Source organism: Hippoglossus stenolepis, chromosome 18, assembly GCF_022539355.2.
Source record: "Hippoglossus stenolepis isolate QCI-W04-F060 chromosome 18, HSTE1.2, whole genome shotgun sequence".
Taxonomy (NCBI): domain Eukaryota; kingdom Metazoa; phylum Chordata; class Actinopteri; order Pleuronectiformes; family Pleuronectidae; genus Hippoglossus; species Hippoglossus stenolepis.
The window spans coordinates 11,005,255-11,023,329 of NC_061500.1; the positions used below are offsets into that span (position 1 = coordinate 11,005,255).

Consider the following 18,075-nt stretch of genomic DNA (forward strand, 5'->3'; position numbering starts at 1 on the left):
ACGCACAAGTCATGGACTCTTTAATAAGATCTCTTAAAAATATATGAATTAGGTGGGTTTTTATTTGGTCCATAGCAATCTTGAAAGGCTCAGGGAGCAAAGATGTCAGGCTGAATCAAAGGCATGTGAAGACATTGCTCCCTCACTAATGCATAACCTGAAGAACGCTGAGAAAGGGACAGGAAGCCAAATAAGAAGAAATTTAAAAATGTGCTCTTTCCCAGCAGCGTCCTTTTCACTCTTCTTAGAAAACAAGGCACCGATAAGCTGGTTGAAAACCAATCTGACCCTGCAACCGGCCAAAAAGCAAGAACTTCTGATGCTGAAGCTGGGTGGTGTTTCTTAAGCATGTTGGTAAAGATTTAGAGAAGCTGCTGATGCGTATGTAGGCATCTCCTCCGCCTCCTGCTTGCTCCCAGTTGGGCCCAGACACAGTGCTACATTGCTTTTTTATCACACACTGACAAAAGTACCAAGCTTATGCCTCCTGGCTGAGGAGTCACACCACCTGCTTCGCTGGGGACAGGATCGGATTTGAAAATTTTCCTCAGCCATGGCAGGGGTCTTTCACAAGCTCCTTATGGATGGTCAGACCTGAGGAGATTGTTTTCCTGTTCTTTGTTGAGCCACCTTCCCCACACATTTTCACAAGGCTGATCCCGAGGGCCGCTGACCTAATAGGCCCGGCACAATAACCCCCAGCCAGGCTCTGGGGAACCCTTCACCCTATGACACCGAGCAGCTGCATGAGACTTTGGACATCTGAGGCAAGGTGACCCAACTGGACACAGCAGACTGGAGCTGATTCCTTACTGAAAACCATCCTCCGCAGCATCTTCAATGGTGTCTTCCCCCATTTTCCCTGCAGGGGCGTTGTGGGAGACATTCTTTGATTTATCTTTACTTGTGGCACCACATGTGCTGTAAAGATTGTAACCTACTGTTAGAGCGCAAAGCACATCTCGGGGACACTGTTTTTGTGCTCTCCCGTGGTTTCTGTGTGGATTATGTGAACTTGGAAGTGGATTTCACCAACTCAGATCACAGAGCATAGCTTTTCCAGGTTACTCCTCTTCCCTGACCCCATGCCCACAAACACTGATTCACTCCTGCTCCCATGCAGTCATGCATTCTCTGTTTATTGCATCTGTCAGGCTTTTTCCACCTCAAACCACATTTTTCTAATATCATCAAACAAAATGGGCTCAACGTAGATGAGCTTGTCAGAGTCATTAATAGCTCTTCCACCAACATTTAATATTCTATAGCTCAAGTCAGATATACAAAGTTAAAACCTTCTCTGCCTGGGTAAACAAGTTAAGGAACCTGAAGAGACATTGCAGGAAGGAAGCGCAGAGTTATAAGACTGATAAACACTGTCTCCCCTGGCTCTAATTTGATGGCAATCAGCATACGACCAAAGAAGCAGCGAACACCTACTTCTCAAATCAGATTGCAAAACAGGATCAGAATCCCAGGAAAACTTTTGAAATGATTAACCCTGTTCAATTCCCCGACTTGGCAGCCAGTCGAATACAACCCCAGAGAGATGTAATTTCTACATTACTTTTATGAAAAAGACAAGTGGAGAGTCAGCAGCAGTTCTAGGGTCCTATTTTACAACCAGCACAAGGTGGGGCCAAGAGCGAGTGTTTTGTTTTTTTTGTTTCAGGCTGACACGGTAGTCGTTCTTGTGACCATGGTCTTAAAATCAGGTGTGGTCAGAGGCCTACACTCAAATCATGGAACTATTACCTCAGCCAAGAAGCATTGTTTCCACTATCTGGTCAAATTCACCTTTATAATAGCAGCCCAGCAATATGCAGGTTCATGTGAATGTTACCGAGAATGGGAGATGGCCCCCCTCATTGATTTATTGCCTGTAATGCCCAAAACACACCCATTATTAATTGAGAGACTAAGTACATTCCTTTTATACCATGTGTCAGCCCAGTGGACTTTTCGCTGCTGTTAATCTAGCAGAAGTGGATTTGGAGACAAATCGTGTGGGCTTCAGACCATGACTTTAAATTGTTAAAATACAGCCCAGAGCTTGATCTTGACTCCTTCAACATTAACCCATTTCAGTGAAATTGTTCTGTCAACCCTGGAATGCACTATGGCACCTTCAACAATTTCCACATGTCCTTTGTACTGTATTCTCACTAGGTTTTGAAAAGCCGAATTATAGATTGTTGGTTGGTACAGATTTTGCAGCCATTATTAATTACTTTCAGACCAGTTGCCATGCCACTTTTCACTTTCTTAGAAATAGGTTATTATGTAATCCAAGAATTGAAAATAAGTCGTCTTCACATGTGTTCTTCTTACAGAAGTAATATTCAATGAAATCTTATATCTTAGTATGGCTTGGATATAAAATGATGCTCCTCTATTGTGTGGGGTACCACAGGGGTCTATTTGGGATCCCCTTTTATTCACCATATACATGCAGCCATAGGAACAGGGCTATTACTTTCCCTTGCTACATGGAAAACAAATATGACATATGGTTGATACATCCCAAGGAAATAAATACATATACTGTATCATTACTGGCTTCATTTAAATAAAGAAATTGAATGATATCTGCAATATACAAACTCCATATAAGCTGCTCGAGATATTCTGGCAGAGCCCTACTGAAAAAGTCAAATTACAACTAAACTTCGACCTTCTCTTTCATATTTAAAAATATATTATCTTCCTGTCACATAATTATTACATCTGTAAAGGTTTAATTAATTTATGACTGCAATTTGCTTTTATAATGTAATTGGCACTTTATGACACTTCAAAATTTGATGCAGTGATTGCACACTGAGACACTGATGATTGTTGTCATGGCAAATGTAAAACTTCTGACAGGCAATTAATATTACTAATTATTTCCAGTGTTGCTAAGGAATTTCCGGCACATGTAGGAGCTGAAATGAAGCATAAAAGACATTATACAAATATAATTACGATAGGGTGCCAATTTATCACACCCCCAGATAATTCATCACACCCAGAAACAAAGTGATTTATGTAATGAGACGCAAGCAACAGCATTTGTTCCAAGAATTGCATATTGACCAAAACAAAGACTGAGGAGAAGAGCAGCAACACTGGACTCTCTTCTGAAAAAGCCCAAAAGACCCATTTTTTCATACAAGTTAAAAGCACAAGTGTAACACAGGCTTGTGTGTAATAACATATTTCAGCTGTATTCGTTGTAAGAAGTGTTTTTTTTTTCTGAAGTTGCTGTGTTCCATAACAAGTGAAGCATCTGGAAGGTATACACTCTTATACCTGTAAAATTTAGGTTATCTTGTCTATGGATGGAGGAGTCTGTCTGGTGGCCCTGTAGATTTATAATGGTATAACGTGGTCTGTTCAAAAGTCAATTGTGGGTTAATGGACTGTTGTATTAATATCGGAATTAAATCCTGCTCAAGTTTACTTCAGTTTTTGCAAAAGACAAACAATAAATGATACATTAATTCATCCTGTTTAACTAACAATTAAAAACACCCTATCAATTATTCAAGGATCCAAACAGGAAGTTGTGCTGCATATTAACCAGTTTTTACTAGATGTTTTATTGCTTTCTTTTACATTCTCCTGTCTTCTTACATAAAATATCTGCACTAAATGTTTAAAGACACAGTCTATGCGAGCAGTTTAAATAAGGAGCATAATCATTTTAATGAAGAGTCTTTAAAATAGTGGGAGTACAGCAGGACGGAGGGATATATTGACCATAACATGTGGGTGCGCAGGCCAAACCACATTTCAAAACAGCCTCGTAAAGATGCTTCATGAGTTGGTATAAAATCGACCCACATGTATTGATCTAGCGTGGCCCTGGTTCTTACAAGCCCATTTCTACAGGCGTGTCTTGGGTTTTTTTTTTCTTTGACAAAGGCTGCACAGTGTCAGATGACTAAAGCTTCATTTTTCAGCGAGTTGCTGTACCTGGGACTTGCTGGCTGCTAGTTCTTCCCACCGGCCTCATATTTTACTCGCATCTCTTCGGCTTTAAATTATGTCATTAGTTGCCGTAGTGTGCACGGAGGGGTTTGCTCATTTTGTGCTCCTTTGAAACTTCCCCCTGAAAAACACAATGCACTGGAGATTGCAGAGGCTATGATTGATGGAACTGACACTGGCTGTTTCCACACTGGAGTGGGCAGAGAGCACAGGAATTTTATGATGCATCGCTTAAAAAAGCAAGGAAAAAAAATCGTTTGGATGTATTGTGTTGGTTTATTATTTAAAAATACAGCCCACAAGCTTGAATCGTGGCTATGCATTCCTATTTGTGCACACTTGTCCACATGTTCTGTGTCTTTTAATCATCTTTATCATCTCACCTACTTGCCGTCACTGACAGCACACATGGATAGGGCCAAAGGAAGATCGGGAAGTCTTTGTAATGAACGCCCATCTATTTATCACGGGGGGGGGGGCAGTGACAAGTCTGATTCAGTATTAATCAAAACATTACCCTGAGCTAGCTTGCGTGTGCCAAACTGGCAGCTATTTCTCATCAATGATGTCACATTAGCGATCTGAAGCCTGACACTGGATTATTACTCTCGTCCTGAGTTCAATTAGAGCTCGGTAAACACTCGATAAGCTTGGTAATGACTCTGGTCTTGCGGATGATGAAACAGTACTTTTTTTTTTTTTACCCCCCCCTTAGATGCCGGTTAATTTCTCATGTGAGTAAACCTCCCGTAATGAAAGATTTCTAGGCCTTCACTGTAGAGACCATTACCACTTTATATCGAAAATAGTCCTGACACTGTTGGCCCGGCTTTCCCCACAGTTCTGACTACAAAAACATACACAGAGCTTGGTAAGCAGATGATTCATCCCCACCATGGCCTTACCCTCCCCAGGAGCCCTGATTAAGGCTCGGATGATATAAAAAGTATCACGACTGACAGGCTAAATCATTGGTTTTCTGCTTTTTATACTGAATTTCTTATATCATTTGCCCAATTGTTCCGTCTCCTCTGCTACAATCATAGTGGGGGTGGTGGGGGAAGAGAAGCAAACAATATGCTGATTCACTGTAGTTGTAGGAGTCTGGAGGGAAAAGTGAGCTTTTTGTTTCGCTTGTAGGGAGTGGCTCCACAGAGGGGGAGGGAATTTAAATATCCACGCGAGTGGCTGGGGATCTTTGTCAAACTCCATGCCTCTCTTTGGTTTATTTTTATGCAATATTTAGTTACAAGTTTACTTATTCAGAGTTGTAAAATCTGTGCATCTTATGGCAGATTCTCTGCGGGCTACACGTGGCGCCCGGGGCTTTATCTGTGTTAACCATAATATGGTTAACACAGATAAAGCCCTGGGCGCCACGTGAAAACAAATACCCAGTAATTGCGTACAGCAGTCTGTACAAACAACATAATTTCACTGAGAGGAATAAGAGGCACAACTGGAAGGCGTCTTCGCGATATTAAAAAAACTACAGCCGGAACTTTATTTCTGAAAAGAGCTTTTTTTTTTCTCCATTAACTATAGTCGAATGCATTTAGATACGCATATTAATGTCCACACTGAGTCCTTGCTAAGTTAATTGAACTGAATATTAAGAGCTGCTTGTCCTTCACTGTCTCCGAAATTAATGATGGCTTAGATTAGATATTACGTTTTCAACAATGTTCGCTTGCTCATATTAAAAGTCCAACAAACTGCAATGACCTCCTGCCCATAGCACAATATTGTGCTAAGTTATCTTTCCGTAGCTTTAAATTGATGTTATTCTTTCACTAAGTAGAGCATTGAATTCAATCGGAGAATGTGACCTTGTGTCCTGCTCTTTTTCCATCACGTGTTATAAATAAGTGAGAAACAAACAGCAGCAGTAAAACATCATTGTCAGTAGTCATTCATGGATTCAACAGAGCTGATGAATATTATTCTCCATCGGTATTGGATGCAAGAATCCAAAGACACCCTCAGCAGCACTGTGTTGGCAGAGCAGTGGTGTGAAGTGATACTCCAATCCCATCTTAAGTAGTTGTTCTACTTGTATTATGTTTGGTTGCACTACAGAAAATAACGATATTCTCTGAATCGAGTCATTGCAATTTTCAGCTCAATCTCTCTGCACATTGTGGACGCCTCAGTACAAAGATTGTAAATATAAATCTATGTAGTTGTTTGGTCTGTACGAGCAGCAAACAAATTGAAATAAGAAACTAAATCTAAGCTACTGGTACGGCCAGGATTCAGTCCAACGAATGGCAGCCGGGGAATAAATGATATGGGCTTTTTTTTTTTTTTATAGTTGACAGCTTTGCCACAACACGTTTTGTCCTCCACACAGACACATTGAGCCTGATGCCCGCGGGTCATTTCATCCCAGAAGGAGGCTGTTGTTGACCATCCCGAAAAAAGCATTAGCGACAATAGCTGTATATTACCCTCTGCAATTAGGTCTGGTCCCCGCCGCTGTGGCTCCATTCCACACAAATGTTCTCTGCAACGATTTGGTCTGTGGTTTCTAGGCCAACGTTTTTTTTCTATAATAAATATAATTAAATGATTAACACTTTTATTTGTAGTTATAAATTAAGTTCAATTGCATCTATTGAATTTGCACAGCTCTACGTGGAGAAGACTGTGAAGCTTATAAACCAATTTTCATTGCCCAACCTATAAAATTGGATTTTAATGCCACAAGTTCCACAACTTGAGAGTATGGAAAATGCATTTTGTACTATCTGAAAACAGGTTGATCTCTGGTGAATACTGCTGTTATCTCGATATGATAAGATAAAGGCAAGGGTACATTTCTCGAGGTCTCTGGGGAGAGAAAGCACCTTACTTTCAAAACGTTTTTAAAGCTGCAGGACACGAGAAAAATAAAGAATGAACTTAATTATTGATGAGACGGTGGCTACCTTCGTGCTGCATATTCAGCGTTCATTCGTTTTCTTACCTTACATGACTCGTACAGGCCATAGGACACGTAATGCAGCAGCATCTACGTGCGGGAAGTTGCTGAGACAGATTTTATATTCTGGTTCCAGCTTTACACCCAGGTTTATAACAGGGTTTCGACCTGTGATTGAGGCGTCCCTTTGATTTGATTTGATCTCTACACATGTACTTTAACAGCGGGGGATAGTGTGAGCTGCTCTGTGCCGTAAACTGAGAAGCAGAGGTAGGTGTGATGATGGCGGTCTGATAGCGATAAGCAGTCCCCGAATGCTCGTCGCGGGACAAAATTCCCTTCCTTCTACAGCTGATTTACAGTGTCCGTGCTGCACGGCGCATCCCCCAAAGCCGTGGGAATCCAGCTAAATAATGAAATTGACAGGTCTCATTTGTTTGGCTGTCCGTGTAACCAAAGCCAATGCCACGCACAACCCTGCGAGGCATATCCATAATCCCTGGGGATAATACCATTGAGTCTGCCTGAATGAGGTTATCTGTCAGCAAGGACAGACAGATAAAGGCAGGCTGGTATTTCGGAGACGTCCGGGATGCCAGGCACTGGACAAGTGGGACAGAAGTTAATCGCCTCCTATTCAAATGTCACCACTTTATGCAGAGTACAGATGGGTACGCAGAGGCATCCAATTAACTGGTGTGTGTGCCGGGCCTGTTTGAAAAGTTCCCTGTTTATGAGGTAAATAGACGGATGTGTCAAGAACTGGTTTGTATTCGGAGGAAAAGAAATGACCAGTTGACACATTAATTAGCCACTTTTACACAGAGTAAGAGTCTGGCTGTAATACCTTGAATCGGGCGTCAAACTTCCTCCACTGCATAAAGTTTAACCTTAAAGATAATTGCGAGGATATTAGGGAATAAAGCTGGAACTCAGAATGAGCTCTTGGAAAGAGCATAGCTAAAAAGGCAGTGGATTCAAGATCAGAATTCATTGACAGTAAAACTTTAACTATCAGAGAGAAAGTCTGCTGCATGTTGCTTCCGTCTGTCGCCTGCAGCTCTATCTGCCCACTGAATGAGCCTTTTGCAGCACTGAGCAGCCATGACCGCTGCTACTAGCAACACCATTAGCTTAGATGGTGGTAGCCTTTCTGGAGGCTGCATTCAAAACTGTTTAAGTTGCAGACTAGATCCTGAGTTACATTTAATTTTGAAAAAACTAATCTAAAATTGATCAACAGGTATAAATACTAGCGCTATATGAAAAATGATGTCCAGTACATACATTTTAAATGTTTCCTGCTTGCATATAAATGTTGTTCCACATAACACCACTTTAGATTAATTTGTCCATGTTTCTCAACATCAGTAATCCATTAAATATTGGTCATTGGTAATCTTAATGGAAAAGACAACAAATCAAACATTTTCTTTCCTTGTGGGTTTCGCTAAAACACAACAAAAACACAAAGAAATGATAATTTACCTGTAGGATCAGTGTGCCTAAGGCAGGCCATTGCACAAAATGTGGAGATTATTCATGCTGCTTGTACCTGCAGTGAATCTGTTTGCATGTCTGAGTGAGAAAATCCAAGGTGTGAGCATGAACGTGTAAATGAGGAAGACTGTTTCGTGAAATTAAATTAAAGTTAGCTTTTTAGAGTCGTTATCAGCTATAGTTGGGGGTCTGAGGCTATGTCGTTCCTATAAACAGATTCTGAATGTGAATATGCAGAATCTGTAGGCAGGGGGGGGTGATTTTGGAGTTGAAAACCTTATGGTTTCTGTTTCTAGTTTGACCAATCACGTCTGAGCAGGGTTTGGTTGCCAGCAGGTAAACAATCTGTGTGAAGAGACAGAAATGCATCGGCCATCTGCTTTTGAATTTATCTGGATTCATACGCAGGTGACTGTAGAGATGAGCCAAAATATCATCCGAGCTTAAAACATCTAAAAAAAAAGTATAGGTCGTTGCCCCCGAGGCTTAAACATGTCCAGTTCAAGTAAAGACCATCACCATCTAAAACATGAATCAACAATGTAACAATGTTGCCGTTGTAAAATGAAACTTGATCTGAGTATTGATCTGTTCTCAGTAAGAAATATACACATGCAGCCACAAACAGTTTGAGAACATGCAGTGATTTAGAGAGATAAATACGATGCGAGCATGAGGGCTTTTCCACAAACCTAATGCATAATTCACTATGACATGAATAACCAGGGCAACTTCCAACCCAGTCAGCAGCCGTCAATTATTCAAGTCCAACTTTGCAGAAGAGCACCCCGGGTTCAACAGGATATGATACCACCGAACGCCTCTATGCCTCAGACCAAAATCAAATCTTCAGCGCGGACATATTTGAAGAGTTGCTTGTTTTATATTGGTACGATTATTGTTTTTGTCCCTTGCTTTAAGAGGAGACTACAGACTGTGTATTAAAAAAAAAGGTTCAGCAGGCCGCTCACTGACACCATCTCATCATCTAATCACCTAGACCAATGGCCCCGGTCACTTGACCTTTACACGTTACATTAAATTACACGGCACAGCATTACATTACTGTTTGAGCGGGGCAGCTGTAAAGAGGCAGTGGATGTGACAGAGTGTGGCTTCAGATGGAGGAAAAGTTCGCACTTAATAAAAGTATACTCAGCGGTCCATTAAACGCCGATGACTCACGGAAAAACAGGACTCTTATCGTTATCAGTGTGAAGCGATGACATGAGTCATGCGAAGCTGCTTCTTTCTGACAAAAATGTAAGCGGGGCGTGCTGTGCAGCCGAGAACACGGGTGGGCCGGGCAGAGCCAAAGTGAACTGTCCAGGCTGGGCCATCTGGGGAGCTGGCACCGAGCGCCTGGGCGGATGTACAAATCATGCATGCAAAAGCACGAGAACCACCGCAGAGCACAACAGACTTTCTATGACAACTCAAATTATTGGGGTTTTTAATGCAGCTCATGCATGACGGAGAGACAGCCAGCATCGTGCAGTTAATCTCACAGTTATATGTATAATTAATCCCCACTGTATGCATATAGTGTTTGGATTTCCATCAAAACAGATTGTTTTTTCCGAAGGGAAATGAATTCAGATGATTAACCCACCTCGTTTGTCAAAATTATGCTTAAACTCATCCTCCTTGCACATCATGTCTGTGTGTCCCCCGATGCCAATGTTTACTCCGTAGTCCTCCTGCAGCTTCCCGTCGCTCAGCTTGTTGTGGAGCTGGTTCGGCGTGGAGTTAAGCGAGTGTCCTCCCTGGTCGTCCTCGTCGCAGTCGTAGTCGTCCAGAATGGGGGTCTCGCGGATGGGCATGCCGATGACGGAGCTGCCGTGCTGGTGAGTGCCTCGCGAGCCCCGGTAGCTGTCGCGGCCCTGCGGGCCGAGCAACACGGAGGGGATGTAGTGGATCTCGTGAGTGGCCTCGGTGCTGGCGCTCTTCTGGGGGATGCGGCGCCGCTTGCACCATCGGTGGCGGGTGTACAGCACGAGGGTGAAGAGGAGAATCAGGAGCAGGAGTGCGATGAGGCCTCCCTGGATGGAGAAATGAAAAAATAGAAAGGCGACATGAGGGAAGAGCTGGAGGACAACTCCGATAATCACACTTAATTGTTAATCACTACATTTCACATGGCGCACGACAATACAACAATATAATACAAAGAGGGCTTTACCTCTAACAAGAACAATTACAATCACTGCTCCAGTGGCAATTATATGAGACTGAATGACGATTAGCACCATTTGCTCGCTATTAAAGAGGTCTGGCAATTAGCGCTTCAATGTGTGAGTTCTTAAAGCAACAAAAGACCAAATCGTTTGTGCCAAAACTACAGAACAAGTGAATTGGTCACAAAATGCAGCAAATAAGAATAAAAAAAAAACAAAACATAACTTGAAAAACTCTAGACATTGCAGAGCGAAGCCAGAAACAAGCATATGTCAAACAATCTCTAGAGGTGAGATAAATACTAACCGGTCTGATGCCCAAAATAATCCAAGCATGCACCAGTGTTATGAATGATGAGTCATCCTTTTTTTGTGTGAATTTCTCAAGGCTTAAAAAGACAAAGACAAAGACAAAGAAAGGTGATGAGGTTTTAAAACTCTTCTGGAAAAAGAGAAGAGATAAATGAAACTGGGCGCCCCGGTAACAATGGTGACTTTAGCAAATAATTAGAAGGTAGGAAGGATATGGACACGCAAATACACCCATGCACAATAAAACTGCTGTGCAGCGCATTACGTTTTTTTTTAGTGCTCAAAATCAGCACTTTGTTTGCTCCTTGTGCACTTTCTGCAGTCGGACACGTGGTCAGCATGTGAATACAGGGCTCACCTAAATATAAGGGCATGTACAGAAGATATACCAGCGGCACTGTGTGATCTAACGCAACAGCACCGTAACGTGCAAACTCAAAAAATGACCCCAAAGAGGAAGCACTTTAATTTGACATCACTCACACACTCCACAGATAATAGAAGGGACAGTGCTGCATCGAGCTGCTCCTTTCTTTACACACACACACACACACACACACACACACACACACACACACACACACACACACACACACACACACACACACACACACACACACACACACACACACACACACACACACACACACACACACACACACACACACACACAAAAAATGCCTAACCCTAACCTAATTCTAACCCTAAAACCAAGTCTTAACCCGCAGACAGTCCATTAAAGGGGGGTCACAAAGTGAGGACTGGACAAATGTCCTGACTTTCCCAAAATGTCCTCACTCCGCTGGTTGTACACTCAAACTGGTCCTCACAAAGAGCACACGCACACGCGCACGCACGTTTTGCCTTCTGTCTTCCCCAAGCTCTTCCTCTCTGTCCTGTAAATTCAGCCAGGAGCATCCCATTTCATTCAATATGTCACTGTAACAGAAACATCAAACACCCTGCCATATACATGCTGTGGCTGGATGATGAAATGAATCCATGTGCCCAGACAGAATGGAGGAAAGAAAGTGAAGGCATGACTTATTCTTTGATTTTTCACAATGGTGTCCAATAGGTGAGACGTGGCATTCGATTCGGAGAAGACGTGGCAACCTAGGAGCGATGCATCCGCGGCTGTCAAGCAGAAAAACGCAGCGTCGGCAACTTTTGCGAGCACATATTTAAAGACGTGGCTGTATTCACGAAAATTACACACGTGCACGAAACCCGCGCACGCACCTCCGCCAGGGGAGCGTGAACGCCGGGACTGCACGCAGACACGCGCGCGCCAAACTGAATCACGACAGAATAATAAATAAAAACCACAAGGGGTCATTCATCACAGCATTTAAAATTCCATCTTCATGAGGAAAAACAAACCCCCTTCAAATTATAACTCATGCACTGCTGGGTGTCCATAAATCAAACAATGCTGAGGGGAGAGGCGGCACAGAGAGGAGTAGTACCATGGACAAACTTGTTCATTAATCTCCAGTGGGATGGCAGCTTTGCAGAAATGCAGTCCCACAAAAAACTCCCCTCAGCACCCGCACTTCTACATTAATTCCCCCTGAAGAATAGCAAACACATACGGAGGCTTATCTTTCATTTGAGCGGCGGAGTGATAACACGGTGACGTCGCACGGATCTGCAGCGCCACTGAAAAACAGTGATGGATAGAAACGCAGAGGAAAAATATATAAAAGAGTTGCAAATCTCAGTTTAACACTACATCTTCTTTTTTTAGCAGCTAAAACATAGGGAGTAGTTTGACGTCTTATTCACCTCATCAGTTTATTGTGACAGGAAATGAGAGAAGAAATTGTTCCTTCGTCCTTGATATTTCCAGAAATACACCTTGTACTTTCAAGCTATATTTGTTGCTTAAAACCTAACTTGCCCCCCTTACATTTAAATCTAAACTCCGCAGACTCGCGAGTACAATTACAGTCGTCGCAAAACTTCGCAAAGTGCAATCACTCCCACTAAGAAGCCCCCACATGTCAGCTTTTGTCTTTTCAATTCTCTGTTAATTTAGCTCCGTCTCTGCCACATCAGTGGCCCTAAGAGTTTCTTTCATGTGCATTTCCTCCTCCTAATTCATTTCTCTCAAATGTCCCCTCACGTGTCGTCTCGCAGTGTTTTCCTCCGCACTGTTCACCGTCCTCGCTCTTTGTTCTCTCCCTCTCTCTCCCTCTCCATTACAGTGCGTCCCTCCGTCTCCGCTCCCCCTTCGTGTTTGATCACATCTTTCTTCCACTCTTCACTACAACAGCCATATAAATTCACAGTGGCAGATGTAGCCATGAGGGAAAATGGGTTTTCTGTTCATCTTCAGACCCAACAAATCCCTGCTGCTTTAGTCCTAAGTGACTTTGCGGGGCGGAAAGTGGCTGGAATCCCCATAATTCCTCTCTTTTCTGTAGTATGGGTGTACTTCACTCTGGGATAATTTTCTGTACTTTGCGTCCCCTTTCCCCCCCAATAATGCTCCCATTTCCCTCCTGAATCACGTTGCATGGTGCTTTTACTTTTCTACCTCGATACTCTTCTCCTATTAGCCCTCTCCTGTACATTCACTATATTTTCCCTGCTGTTTACCTTTTATTTCCTACCCTCCTATTATTTCTTTCCCCATCTCTGCTCAGGCTCACGCTGCCTCTTTCTTTTCATTCTCCTTTTCAAGGCTCGCTTGTACCATTTTATCCCTTTTTAAGTACCCATTAGCCCTTTTCTTTTATAAGTTGAATAAAGTACCAATGACTGAGTTGTACTTTTTTCCAATAGAAGTAATTCAGTATTCATATTCAAAATACCAGAGGTTTGTACAATTTGATTGTGGCAGTGCAGCCATAGCAGACCAAAAATGATTTTCTGCGTCTTTTTTTCAAAGCTTATTTTTCTTAACATATAGGACATAGAAGATAACATGACCTTCACTTGTATATCTCCTCTTGAAGTCACGTAAAGATATATACGGTCGACATTTAATTCATGTAGCGACATCTTGACTGTGTTTGTGTAGGTGTTTATCCGTGTTCTTGTCCCCGCATATTTACCCCTGCTGTTGCCTCTAATCTCTGCAACATTCGTGTTGAATCTCATTCAGTTGGCATCTCTTCTGTTGAGGACGGATATAGCTCAATCACCATGTTTCTCTCAGATGTCTTACCTGTCTCTGGCCCACTCGTAGAAGAAAGGAGGCTAAAAGTGCACGAGGCAGGGCAGACGCTTCGCTCGGATACGTAAACAAAACTGATCCCTTAAACCACATTCAAATTCACTAAGATTTGGATGTTTATTTGGATCTCATTGCTCAAGCTCGTAGATATCAGTCCCCTAAACATGCCCCTTTCATCAAGATCCACACATTTATTCTGAGAACTCAATGAAAATGCTGAAAAATATCCTGTCTAGCAATGTTAAATAAAATTAAAAAATGTCATCGATCTGCTAGACCCTCATCCTAAAATTTAAATAAGTTTCGATGTTATCTGTCCAGTAGCTTTTGCGTATCTTGCTTACAAACAAACAAACGGATGAAAAAATAACGTCCTTGGTGGAGGTAATAAATGTGAAGCAGCATGAAGTCAATAAAAATAGCATTAGTTGTAAATATCATCATCATATCATCATTCTCTATAGTAATTCTTGCATCTGAAGTGTATTCAGGCAATTTCCTGGTTAATAAGGAACGGTAATTTACACATATTGTGATTAAGGCATGACACAAACAGTAATTTGTCTGTTTCACTTCAAATTAACTACTATAAATAATTAAAATCGTGTAAAGAAAGTGTGTTTATATTGTTGATCACAGTATAAAAAAATCACAACTCTACTGAGTATTTTCTTCTTCTTTCCCGTTTGAGGTTTCAGTAAACATGTTCTTTCTTGCAAGCTGCTAATTGAGAGGGGAACACAAACTGCAAGCGCTTTATTGATGAAAGCGCTCCTCAATCAAAACCCTCACGCGGCACCAAACTCCCCAACAGGTGGGACGTTTGAGGATCAATTGTATCGATCCGCTCTTCACCCTATCGCTCCTGTAAGAGTCTTCAGATGTGGAGAAAGAAATGTGGAGAAAATCGGACTCCCTTATGATCCTCCTCGGTGGGGGAGCAACACGACTCGGAGCCAACAGATCCAACACATGCATCTGTGGTTTAGCCACCATCTGTGCACAGCGGCAGCAGTGGCTCAACGAGCACCAGTCACCATCCTGTTGCTACAAGACCTGATCCTTGGTGCGTTGTTTGGGGCAAATGTCGCTTTTGAGTCGGGGAGCGCAGAAACGACAAGCAGGAGTGATGTGCAAAAAAAAGCAGATGCCATTGCTAGAAGCATGCGTGGCATTGCCTTCAAGTACAAAATGTATACAAACACACCTCTAATGGTATGTTTTTGTGTTCATCCCATTGTGTGCAAGGCAAAGACCTTCAAGGCGGAACGACTCTCAGCAACCTCTCTCTCTCCGCGTCTTTTTTTTTCTGTCACCATCTTTTATTTGTCAACCTCCCACTCGCTCTTACCTTTCCCCTCCCTTCTTTGTGTCTCTCCCCTCGTCCTCCTCCCAGCAGGACGTTAAAGTGGCATGTGCCCGAGCATCTGCTCTCCGTTCCCTCTGTCCAACTACAAGTCGCAGCGTGAATGACAAGACTTGGCTCTCTGGTTAATGTTTTCCACTCTCGCTAATTCACCTTGGAGAGACCGTGCCTGTCCATTACCTGCACGTGCACATGGAGGAACTGTGCTACAAGTCGGGTTTGAGACATGCGATACGGACACAGGCAAGCCAGAGTCCAACTTTTTATTTTCTTTGCCAAAAACGACCCCAGGATCACGCGTCGCCCCGGTGTTCTTTTGTCATTTTATATAAAATTGGACATGTTGTCAGAAGACATTTGGATAAATATGTGTTACATCTCAATTGGAAAGGTAAAGTTTTATGATGCGTGAAATAATCTATTCCGAAGTAACTGAAAATCATTTAAAACCTCCACGGCCAAGCCTATGCAAATCACCAGAGAAATTACGCTGACCAAAAGCCCGTACCTAATCATAAAATCTGATTATACTGTGATTGAAAACTGAATGAAAATCTCCCACAGCTTAAGTGGAAACCGCCAGGTCGACCTTTCCATTTTGTCCCCCTCGCCATGGGAACTAATACGCGTTTCCGTCATCCTCTTCCCAACCCCTTCCCCATCACTTTGAGTCCTATCCCCTCATTACTCCGCCCCTCCGTCCTCCCCTTTCTACATGCCACGATGCTCCATCGCACACACAGGGATGGAGATTTGAGGGCTGATAATGCCGCTTTTGAGTCCTGGCCTTTGTGATTCATGACAGAAAATTAGGGCTGACTCACTAGTGGGGTCCTTCCACCCCCCCCCCTGGATTCCTCTCTCCCAAGCTTTTTTTTCTAGCCTCAGCCCGTGCCGCCCCACTCCCACTACTCTCCTCTCCTCTCTCTGCCAGCATAACAATAAGTCTGTTTCAGGATTTCCAGGCTCGGGGCCTATTCTGAGGGATGAAGTCTGCATCGGTACCATATATTACAAAGATAAATGACACCTCACTTCTGCAAGGGGACTCCTTTATACATATGCAGCACCTGCGAGGCAAACTCTTTTTTTTTTACGTTGAAAAAGTTTGTGTTGAGAGAAAATGCATTATTTTCCACATTTATTAACGCCACACCAAAAAACACTATAAATTCTATGACTGATTGTTTATAATGAAATATGCTGTTTAGTCACTGTGGAATAGCGAATATCCACTAATACATTTAAATGAACACCATCCTGATATTAGAATATAAGACCATGCCATGTAAACAGCCATTGCTGATTACCTTAACATGATTAACAATCATACTCTGAATAGGCAACAATCAAAGAAAGACATGTGGAGTTTTCCGATCTTAGTTGGATTATGAAGACAAGCATACAATCTTTAATCGCATTAAAACGCCTTATTGGGGTTTTCACAGAATGCTGCCACATCGACATGCAGCGATTCCCAACTGCTTAATGACACATTCCCTGTTGACTATTTCAAATGGATGGCATAGTGAATGTAATGTTGATGTCAGTCATACCCAGACTATGCTCTCAAACATGTGAATGGGAATTTGAATGGAATATTTTATTAGGGCTATAATCAAAATAATAATACTAATAATAAAATAACGAGGTCTATAATTAGAAAACTGGTGTCCATGAAGGCATAGTTACATGCCCCTCCATTTATTTTAAACACATCAGAAGTTTATTATCAATTATTATCTATTTGCTTGTTTCTCAACTCACTGTTGCATCGCATCTTTCAAGCCCTCATAACTGGCTGTAATTGCAACCACACAACATCTATATTTAGTCAGGAAGGTGACGATAATCTCAACAGCTTATCGAGAAAATGGGTCTCCCCATGCATCGTCTCCTCCGGCGTTCCGTTTACAGTGACATGTTACCGAACTCTGTAAAAATCACAGTCACACCGAGCTCTGGGAAAATGACAGCAATTAACTTGGTTCTGTTGGCTAGCAGAGAAAATGGGACCCCTGCTTTACATCTCATTCGGCTCGGCGGATGGTGAACACCAGTATTTACTGAGATCTACAGGGTAATTCAGTTAAACATTTCTCATTATACCGCCCAATGGGCATTTCAAAGTATTGTCATGGACAAATTTGTTTTGGCCTGACACTGTGAATGAAAAGTGTTATCTCTGTTTTCAGTCCACACTCGTCTGTTTGTTTTCCAAATGCATATGGTTCAAGGTAAATTAGGCTATTTGACTTTTTTATAATAAAAAGGCTTTTGACAGTATTTTTTGCACCTCACAAACAAAACAATTAGAGCGCAGAGCGTACATAATCCCACTATTAGTTTTATTTGATGTAATTACGCCTCATGAACGGTAGAAAAATAAATAAATTAGGGAACTGAATAGTGGGGGGAAATCAAAATAGATGAGTGGATGCTCCCATGAGGTCATTCCTCGAGGATAAACACTTTAGCATTTCAAAATTATACACATGTTGGTAAAAGAAAGGTTCTGCGTTCAGATAATAGCTACCATTTGTCCCCTCCCCCACTTCTATTGTAATAGAGCCTGGATATATTTCTCTGTTTAATGACATCCCATGATGCTCACTGTTTGCATGGTAACCAAATATAA

The 18,075-nt window shown here is 42.2% G+C and overlaps 1 protein-coding gene across 2 annotated transcripts in view; it reads right to left on the reverse strand.

Annotated features, from left to right (window-relative positions):
• LOC118125850 (astrotactin-2) overlaps positions 1-18,075 on the reverse strand; it is a 248,262-nt gene that overhangs the window by 169,674 nt on the left and 60,513 nt on the right. For both annotated transcript variants that reach the window (XM_035184886.1, XM_035184885.1), the window contains exon 3: positions 10,011-10,440. In XM_035184886.1, coding sequence (XP_035040777.1) covers positions 10,011-10,440 — 430 coding nt within the window. The remainder of the gene's footprint in view (positions 1-10,010; positions 10,441-18,075) is intronic.